This window comes from Frieseomelitta varia, unplaced genomic scaffold, assembly GCF_011392965.1.
Source record: "Frieseomelitta varia isolate USP_RPSP 00005682 unplaced genomic scaffold, Fvar_1.2 scaffold_510, whole genome shotgun sequence".
Taxonomy (NCBI): Eukaryota; Metazoa; Arthropoda; class Insecta; order Hymenoptera; family Apidae; genus Frieseomelitta; species Frieseomelitta varia.
In genome coordinates this window covers 41,099-50,919 of record NW_025110269.1, presented here as the reverse complement: position 1 = coordinate 50,919, position 9,821 = coordinate 41,099, and the positions used below count along the sequence as shown (strand labels likewise).

The following is a 9,821-nucleotide window of genomic DNA, read 5'->3' as shown; positions in this document are numbered from 1 at the left end:
GAGAGCCACGTGTGCGTTTCAGCGACTGTTAAAATTAATGCTTCTGCTTTTCTCTTGACAAAACAATCTGATAGCGGTATTCCTTTAATGCGTCTTGGAGCAATTTTTTAATCAGAAGCAGCACTAATGTGTATGTACAGTTGTCGATGAATTTACGTCACGGCACTGTCAGACACGGTATATCACCGTGGATAAGTATGCAAAGTATTCCCTTCGAGCATGCTTGTCTTCTTCGTTGAAGTGCATCTTGTAGGAGACGTGTCGAAGCTGGAAATCTTCGTCATAATATGATCGCGTTGAATGATCGTTTGAAAAGACTGAAACTGGTCGACATTACGCGGCTTTGTTATAAAAATTTCGTCACTCTTGAAAGGTGTATTCGCATTCTAAATGCATTTTACAGATTTGTGGAGCTTGTAGCTGATTGCAGATATTGTATAAGCAAACTTCTTCTGCAATGTTCCTCATACAGAAGAAAATTAATTTGCGCAGTACATCCTTGTGAATATTTTAACTGCCTTACTCGTAAGAGCCAAATCAATTACGATTGTACGAAATGCTTATTTCGAATTTATTGTCCTCACGATTTACTCTAATCTGCTTCTCCTCTTTCTTTTTTCTTCGTTATTTTTATTATTGAATTTAAATATTGCTTTCTTACTGTATAAGTAATTACTGTTGAAAGAAGTGCGAGATTTTGTTTCCTCAGGTTTCATTGATAGTTATAGAAAACTACACGTTATCACCACTGGTTCAAGCAGAAGATTTAAAAAACTATTTCGTACTTGCTGGTAAATAATATTAAAACGTGACATTTGCTAAACAGAGCTTTCTATCTACGGTGCCACGAGTTGACTAAAATGTCTCTCGGCATAGCGCATTGCTGCTGCCACCACCTCGCGTTTTCATATATAGATATTATTGATTTTAGACTATGTATATTACGACCCTGGAGGCGCATTACGATATTGGGCAAAAGTTCCATCAAAGTAACTTTGAGAGGCAGAAGTGCAAAAACAGGAATAAGATGAAACAAATTGACATGTTCTGTTATAAATAATATACGATCAATGTATAAAACAAATTTTTATGTCATAATTTTCTATACGTCGTTGGTTTCGGATAACATTCTCTTTTATAGTTTTATAATAAATTTTCGTCAAATATTTATATGTACATTATATTTACAGTCGTTTATGTAGACGTTTATAAGTGTGATGCTCTTGTTATGAAAGTAAAAGTACATTCGAAGATAACAATACTGGCAATTGAACGAAACGCAGTACTATAATGTTATAATAATAGTATGGAACTATAAAATCTCTGTACATTTATTTACATTCTTCAGATTTTATAGGAATATTCCTGAGTGGAATGTCATATAAATTCTAGCCCTTCGAATTTTTTATCCATTACTTTAGTCTCAGGCATTATCACGTTTCCATCAATCGTAAATGCCACGATGTACGTAGCTGTCTGTCCTTGGTATTCTTCAGTTTTAAGGGCGACAATAATCGAATCCTGAGAGCTTGGCAAAAATTTGAAACTTGAGAAACCTCTGATTGGTACTAAATTACCAACTTTGATAACCTGGAAGTAAAATATTGCGATTTCTTTTTTTCATTTGTCAATTTAAACATTAAACTTATAATCAAAAGTAGACAAATACCTTAATATCTACAAAATTTTCATCCGCAGTTAGTAAGATGTTGCAGCTCATTGTTTCATCCTTAGTTTCATTATAGCGTTCATGACAACACCTTCTTGGCAAAAAGAACCAACTTTTATGTACATCGCTCCAGGCACCTGATTCATGAATCATATAACCTGCGTGAAAATATTATAAAAGGTTTTTCAATTAAAATTAAAATTAAAAGAATTGCATGTAAAATGTATAATTACATACCTGGATATTCAATATTTATTGCTTGTCTTAATCGCTTATAATTTGAAATCCAATTCAGAGAGTGAATTTCACCACGTGGAGATACTATTTTTATCCAAAGAGGATTGTTATGTTCAAATTCCCCTGAAGGAGTGGTCCATTCCTTACCCATACTGCCAACATATAGATGCTCGTCTTTAACAGTTGCCCATTCAGATTTGAATCCTAAAATTAATACCATGAATTTTGAATGTGACACCAAGTTTTATAAATCTTGATGAAATTGAACATAGGATTCACCTTTCGAGCTTTTGCCATTGCCGTCCATTAAAATAATCCAGGGATAAGCTTCTTCTCCTTCAATGAAATATACAATTCCTGTACGATCATCGAAAGATAATAAGTGCCCATTAAATGTAACCAATTCAGACAATTCCATGCCACGTCCTTTCATAGTTAAAGAAGATGTTAACATATGGTTTCTGTCATCCCAAACAACAGACAAAAAATTTGTGCTAGGATTCCAAAAAAGACTTCCAGTTTTCATAATACTGTGCCACACGTTTTTCTTATCTAAACTTTTGGAATCATGGTCAAGATCACTTACTATTGCTATACGATAAGTGATACCCTTAGATGTCTTGATTGGAACTGACAGAGGGTACGTTTTATTGTACTTGTAATATCTACACTGTGATAAAAATTGATTCGATGGCGATGAATGTACAACACCTCGCAACAATGGGAATCCAAGTAGAAACAGAGGAACAGATAACAATAGGAAAATTAAAGCCAAATATTGGCTTTGGATGCGAAAAGTACTATTGGCAACTCTGTAGACATGAGGAGCACGCAACGCTTGTCTCCAGTCACGTAAATATGACATGGTTTCTACGTTTCCGTTCTGCATTCGCATCCGTTTCATACCATATTACATAGAAAAATTAATACGCCAAACTTATAATACGTGTCAACTAAAAGCTAACCTAACATAACCTAACTTCTTTTTTCATCTTAATTGACAATGGTGAAAGGGAAATGCAGACAGTCACATGCATCAGCGCCATCTGGACAGATTAAGAGATTTAAATAACATTAAAAAGAAAACCATAAAATGTTGTTAGTTTCCGTAAGTGTCTGTTTAATATCGTGTAATTTGAATATTACAAGGAGTATTACACAATATGGTAAGGAACATTGAAATTCAAAGAATATTCTTTGTTTAGTGTATAAAAATATATATGATAGAAATGATATAACATACAAATTGTAAGAAATAATTTTGTAATCGGTGGATTTGATATATATTTTATGTTTAGGATTATAAATATTTGAAAAGTTTTATGACAATCTTTTATTTTAAAATGATAAATCCACATGCGAAATAACATTGAACATAGTGACAAATATGTAATTATTAAATGCAAGATACTGATCTTGTGTCATGTTATTGCATTTTCTAAAGCTGTCTTCTAGTTCTTTTATTTTAATTACTAGTATTTAGTTTTCGTACTTGACTAACGTTAAATTCTACAATTACGAAATATATAGTACTGTCAGACAACGAACATTTGTTTATTTTTTGCAATAATGATTTAATCAGCCTTGCATTTCAATTGAGTACGATCTAGTAATAGCACGTGATTTTTAAATAAAATAATTATTCAACTTTTTATACTTATTAGTAACAACGTTATGATTTGATTATAGATGTGTCTTGCGTCACCTGTGTCTTACGTAGTGTCAAGTACAAATTGCGAGGTGCAATGGACAATTTGACAAAAAAATGATTTTGACGATCGACGTCAATGTTACGAAAGGAAAACGCAGGAGAAGGTCAAGAAGTTTCTTTTGTCGAAAAGGTATCAATTTGTATCGTGCCAATAACGGTGCAAGTATCCGCAGCATATTCTTGAACGTTGGGGTTGAACGAACGAGTCTGGGGTGAAACGAATCGAGGGGGTGGAAAAAGGGGGCGGTGGAAAGGGGAGCCTATGAGGGTGGCAAAGTACTCGTCAGTCGTGTGACGCGTTTCCCGCGGACAACATCGGTTATATTGACAATACATTAAACCGCGACCGCATTTTTCGTTTCCACGTGTTTCTCGCGTGTGTCTTGTGTGATCTGATTTCCATTGGCTATCGCGTAGTCCCGCGGCAACCTGTATTATCGATCGAACGCGCTTTGCGCACGTTGCTGCAGTTACTCGTGGCACCGCCACTACCACCGCACGTATTCCTTTATTGTACTCGTGTTAACGTGACAACGCGTGTCGATCCGGCTCGATTTCTGATTTCTTTTACGCATTGCGGTCGTGTCCGTGCTTTCTCGATTCTGACAACCTTTTTATCGGCGTCGTTCCTCTCACAATACGCTTTACGTCAAAATTCCCGTCCAACCGCCATGTTACATTTCAAATTGTACGTTACGCGCATTGGTGAAAAACAGTTAACGTATAGATTTGTTTGTGCCGATTGTTGAACGCAACAAAGTGAACACATGTATCGTAATCTATGTGGTGCAGTCTCTTTTCTTATTCGTTTCATACTTCGACGAGACTGTAACGTAATTACATTTGGAAATTGCTTTGCACCCTCAGTGATCTGCAATCGATTTTGAAACTGTTTTATCGATGCCGTTCGATTATATATCGACTGACTACCAATGTGGCGGCAAACCGGCAAGAGAAGCCGTTACTTTTGTGGACTGCACGGCAAGAAGTGAAATTTGAAAGCTGCCACCGTTCAGGATAATTCATCGCGGTGCACATAGTAATGTGATTGCAACGTAATTACGGCGGAGTTAAAATGTAGAACGTATTCGCGCTTACGCGAGTGATTTTGTCGAAACGTGGTTATCGTGAATTTACGCTTTTGTGAGATTATGGTGTTATGGCTGGCAATATTTACATTTGACGTCCTCCTCTTTGCCTTTGTGGATATTCATCCATGCAACGCTACTTCAGCATCATCGTGTTCACATTGTAAAAGGTAAATCGTATAACCTACTAATATCGCACTTTCACTGCCGTAATTATTGGAAGTAGGGATTTATAAATAGAACACAATGTTCTCCAATGAAACAACTGGAATGCAATTGATTTTCTCACAGAGTGGATATGACTACTACAGAGTACAGTGTGTATATATAAGTAACTGTATGAATATCTTCTTCCTCAGTTATTATCAACGACTCATTATGCAAACATTGATTCCAGAATTAAGGGAATTCTATAAGAGCAATGGTCATTAACCTTTATGCGTATTACGAGCGATCAAGTGTGAAACCATTCCCTGGACAAAACAGTGAAAGTAAGGCCGGCACCGTGTATCCGAGATAGTCGCAGAAGTCGTGTGAAAGGTTAACAGGCAAAGAAACAGTCCACACGTTCACATCCTGAGACAAAGTATACATATTGGCTCATGCCGTTACCAGCTTGCATCTTCGATAAGACGATTTCAAAACTTCCCGCGACAAAGATGTCAAAATATTACCAACTGCTCGAACGCTTCATACCCAAACGTGGTACGATAATTATTTAACGGCTGACGTTGCGACATTGGCCGGTATCGTCAACAATAACCGAAAATAATGGCACAGAAACCGCATACAAGGTAAACGAACTAAGAAGCGTAGACTTCTCTGTTCGTTTCGTGCGTCACGAGAGGGTTCGTAGGTAATCTAACGCCAGGTAGGGCTGGTCGTAAGAAGACACCGGTGGTATATGTAAGAAGCATCGTCCATGACGACGTGTCGTCGGACATTCTTCAAGGTCGACGACCTTAACAGCGTCTCGTGGAAACGGGCCTGCTTGGACGAGACGTAATTGCGCTTAGAAGATGGCGCAGAAGGAGGACAGGTAAACGAGGATGGAAAAGAGACGGAGCAAGTGGAATAGGGGGTGACTTTGCGGGGTTGGTACGACGACACTGCAAGGGGGAGGGAGGGAGGGGGAGGGGGGAAGGGGGGCGGACGTGGGTGAGTTTCAGTGACGCCGTGCCAAAACGGAGGGTAACGAATGAACGTGGATGTAAAGGAGTCAGCGGAGGGGTGAGGTTAAGGGGGAGGACAGGGGAAAAGGGAAAGTGACTAGAGGGGTGGCACGAGCGGACGCGTGGACGTTTCGGTTGCATCGCGGTTATAGGTTTGCGTATCGCATTAGATCTTAGATTAGAAAACTCATCGAACCGTTCTGACTTTATCTAGGTAATTACTGCCTGCGAATTTATTTCGTTTCGAACGAACGAACGGCAATTTGAATTGGTAATTTTAATGATTAATTATCGAAATTTAATTCGGTTAATCGCTATGAATACAACGCGGTGATTTATGTAATGGGTCGAATTAAATATGGTAAAGTCGGAATGAGAATTGGTTTCATATATTTTGAGGTAAATTTTGAAGTGTATCCGAGATTTAAACTACATTTTTAAACTACGTGAGAAACTATGCAGTTTCGTTTTTAAACTTCTTCACTCTGACGAGTGAATATTGGTGGAAGCTTCATCATAGAACGGACAGTTTTCTATTTATTGCACGTTTCAATAAAATCGATTACGTAGACAGGGAGTTTAATAGAATTATAGAAGCTTCGTAGCCTGACCTATTTCTACGATAAAATATGATAATAAATATAATACCTTTACCCTTTCATTTTTATTGAACTATTACTAAAAGATACATTACATTGTAGTCTGTGATATTGTATCTTCATTGTAATCAAAAAAACATTTTCTCTGCCTGACGAAGCACAATTTAAAGTACTCGCTCATTTTAAAATGTAACATTCGCGCTTTAAGTGGTATAAAGTCAAATAAGAAATGACTTTACTTGATTAGAAACGATAAACTTGAATGCACTTGGCGGACAATAGCAAGATACACTAGATAGGTAGTGTGTAGCCAGACCTATCGACGATGCATTGCCATGGAAACGGTACCGTCGCATGAGCAGTGTTGTGGTGCATAGTTCGTTGCGTATCTGCACAGATATTTTCAAGGGCAACTAGCTTCAAGCACATCTAGGATAGTATAAGATAATCCTTTGTACAATCGTCTTAACGATTTGGTATTATAATCTACTTGATCCAATAATTAGTCATATCGGCTGTTTTAATGGGTCCTTATTTAAAATGTAGTTTCTTCAAAATGTAATGGTTATTGATCATTGTCATCATGTTGTTTCAATGGTGTTGTTTTAAAAATTGATAAAAATTGATACGAATGAACATGTTGAGCGTCACACCGATTGTAGAATAATGTAACATGTATCGGTAGGAATGCAATAATGCGGTTGTGTTTCAGGAAACAGACGAAAGAGGGTGGAATGAGGAGATTTATCCGGTGACCTCGTGCCACGCGTGGTAATGCTACTGGCAAGCGGTGCTTCGATACCGACCATCGCCGGTACCGTCGAGGAGGAGGAAGAATATGCACGTAGCGAAGCGAACAGCGCACACTACGATGGCTATGTTACCGATCATACCGATCTTGCTTCCGAAATCGATATCGACGAATCCGAATACAGACGAGAACTTCTCAACGACGTACGTCGAGCTCCACATTATTATCAAATTAAATAATAAAATGCAAATATGCGTTCAATGCACTTGCATTTTGTAATGTACTTGCAATGTACCTGCACTGTGAGATGTAAAAGTGTAATGGGTGTGCGTGATATGTAAAAGTATTTGACATTGATTGGAAAAAGAAAATTCATTATAATACTTAGTGGGTTGAATAGATTCCCATGTAAATTATATTTTTTTAGTCACGTTCACAGAAATCCATGCACGACAGTTCACAGTTCAGTTGGTCGTACGCGTATGTTATACTTTGGCACAAATGAACTAGATAATTTAATCGTGGAAAATCTAGAAATATTAGGTCGTGTTTCATATAATTCTATTCTATTCGTTTTTGTTTGATTACAGAAATGGCGAATGCTGTTCGATAAGGTACGTCCAAGAGTTTCCCCGATCCAGTATCTATCAGCAGAAAATCAGCTTAGTCGACGCCTCGAGCATGACCGAATTTCTTTTTTTCTTTCTTTCTCCCATTGTCAGTTTGATCCCGAGGGTTTTGGCGAGATACCGGTGGAGGATTTTTTAGCGGCTTTGAAGAGCCCCGAATGGAAAGCTGAGATTCCGCCGAATAAACGAGATATTCTCCTTACCAGAGCAAAGGAATCGCGTGTTCAGGCGGTGACGTTCCAGGACTTCGTCAATGTGGTGAGTGGATGCATGCGAATTTCAATAAAACTTTCACGTAAAGTTTGTTTATATTACACCGCGCGTGTGTACGTGCATACGTGGTCAATGATTTTCTTTCTACCTGTTTCCTCTTCCTCGATAGTACCGTAACCGTGTACGCATGTACAAAAGTGGAAACTCCCATTAAAGTATCGCAATCGGCCGAACAAACTCGCGGAAGCGTGCATAAAACACGGCCCTTTCAATTCTCTCCAAACGCGTTAGAAACGCGTAGCTGATTCGTCAAAATATCGCGTACGATCGGAATCTGCTTAAGAGAGCGTGTCGGAAATAACATTCAAATATACACGCGTCAGATCTTTATCGAGGAACTTTGTGAAAGGAGCGCGAGTCTTGGTTTCTTGCTCGAGTCGCACGAAAGGGAGCGAGAGGAAACGAAACGAAACGAAACGAAACGGAACGAAACGAAACGATTGAAAAAGAAAAAAAGAAAACGAGGTTTACGGCGGTTAAATAGACTTATTCTGCTCGGCGGGCAAGCCTCGCAACCTTTTCATTGTCCGTTTCATTTGTCAATTCGAAAAATGCGGCTACGGCCTGGAATTTTTCGTTCTTCACGGTACTAGAAAGCGGGGAGGGGAGAAAGGACGAACCCGTGGACGAGAGGGTGGGGAAGAATGCGACGAAAAACTGCTAGATAAATATCGGAACAATGATAATCTCCCCGTTTAAAGGCACCGGTACACAACGACCAGCTAGCTCTTTGTTCGCGTTCGGATTTCGCTGACAACTTTTTGGCGGTTTTTCTCCTGCTCTCCTTTACTCACGGCGATCCCACCGGGGTGAGAGGTAAGCAGATCTGACATTGAGTGGCAGAAAATTGTCGGCGTGCAAAATCGAAATGGTTCGAATCGTTGGTTAAACGACGCGTAAACGGATCCTCCGACAAAACCGCGATTTACCGACGCTGGTATTGACATTCCAGCCAAAGATTGTACCTATCATACCATCATGCGAAATGATCTCGACCCTCGTTGTGTATTTTCCCCGATAAAATCGACCGATCCGGGCGTGTTCCGCATTTTTCTTTTCTTTCTTTTTTTTTTTTTTTCCTTCCTTTCGTTCCGTCTCGCTTGATTTTCCTTTGATTTCGCGTTTATCAAAGTTGCCTCGCTACGCGAGCGTGTACATATCAGCACAGTGTTTCTTTCCCGTGTGCCTTGTCGCGTTGATATTTCTTTGAAAATGCATGCACCTTCGATAAAGTAAATGTTAACGAAAATTATTTAAATCAGTTCTACACAAAACGCATTCTAAATGCATTTGTTATCGATCGTGCTTTATGCACTGCTGTATATTTTATCTCTGAACCAAATCTGTTTTGCTAGAAACTAATCCGTTCATCCGCATATTTTTCTTTTGGTTCAGAATGGTTTATTGATGTATTATATTATTCAACCGAAGATTATCGATAAATCTGAGGTTTGCAAATACCTCCAGGAAAAGGGAAAGCGGCCTTTCTCTAGTCCTCGGTATACAAATGTCTTTCTTGTATAAAAAGATTTCGTTTCTCTCAAAGGGAAATCCTTTGAGATAGTTGAGTTTGTCAGTCATTCTCTGAAAGTGTCCCCTTTCGAGAGAAGGAAATATTTCGTTCATTGTGTTTCGTAGTTATTTCCTTTGTCAGAAGCGGTAATATCGACGTTTAAGAATATTTTGAAGTAA

At 38.6% G+C, this 9,821-nt stretch overlaps 2 protein-coding genes across 2 annotated transcripts; one reads left to right on the top strand and one right to left on the bottom strand.

Moving 5' to 3' along the window:
- Positions 1-1,073: 1,073 nt before the first annotated feature.
- LOC122533241 (soluble calcium-activated nucleotidase 1) lies at positions 1,074-2,955 on the bottom strand. The gene is made up of 4 exons (XM_043662752.1): positions 2,186-2,955; positions 1,907-2,110; positions 1,670-1,827; positions 1,074-1,590 (listed from the first exon to the last, which is right to left on the bottom strand). The coding sequence occupies exons 1-4, from the start codon at positions 2,808-2,810 to the stop codon at positions 1,378-1,380; spliced, it is 1,200 nt and encodes a 399-aa protein (XP_043518687.1). The 5' UTR covers positions 2,811-2,955; the 3' UTR covers positions 1,074-1,377.
- Positions 2,956-3,038: 83 nt separating this feature from the next.
- On the top strand, positions 3,039-8,883 carry LOC122533240 (rhomboid-related protein 3-like). The gene is made up of 5 exons (XM_043662750.1): positions 3,039-3,072; positions 7,189-7,430; positions 7,818-7,841; positions 7,950-8,151; positions 8,831-8,883. Exons 2-5 carry the CDS (start codon positions 7,251-7,253, stop codon positions 8,881-8,883), a joined length of 459 nt encoding a protein of 152 aa, XP_043518685.1. The 5' UTR covers positions 3,039-3,072; positions 7,189-7,250.
- Positions 8,884-9,821: the final 938 nt, after the last annotated feature.

What these genes read in the sequence shown, in the direction of transcription:
- LOC122533241 (XM_043662752.1), bottom strand. Translation starts at nt 2,810, where the DNA reads ATGAAACGGATGCGAATGCAGAACGGAAACGTAGAAACCATGTCATAT. An exon ending in AATAAATATTGAATATCCAG is followed by an intron (nt 1,828 to 1,906) that starts GTATGTAATTAT and finishes ATTTTCACGCAG; the next exon opens with GTTATATGATTCATGAATCA. An exon ending in AAAATTTTGTAGATATTAAG is followed by an intron (nt 1,591 to 1,669) that starts GTATTTGTCTAC and finishes TTTTACTTCCAG; the next exon opens with GTTATCAAAGTTGGTAATTT.
- LOC122533240 (XM_043662750.1), top strand. Translation starts at nt 7,251, where the DNA reads ATGCTACTGGCAAGCGGTGCTTCGATACCGACCATCGCCGGTACCGTC. An exon ending in GACGAGAACTTCTCAACGAC is followed by an intron (nt 7,431 to 7,817) that starts GTACGTCGAGCT and finishes GTTTGATTACAG; the next exon opens with AAATGGCGAATGCTGTTCGA. An exon ending in GGCGAATGCTGTTCGATAAG is followed by an intron (nt 7,842 to 7,949) that starts GTACGTCCAAGA and finishes TCCCATTGTCAG; the next exon opens with TTTGATCCCGAGGGTTTTGG.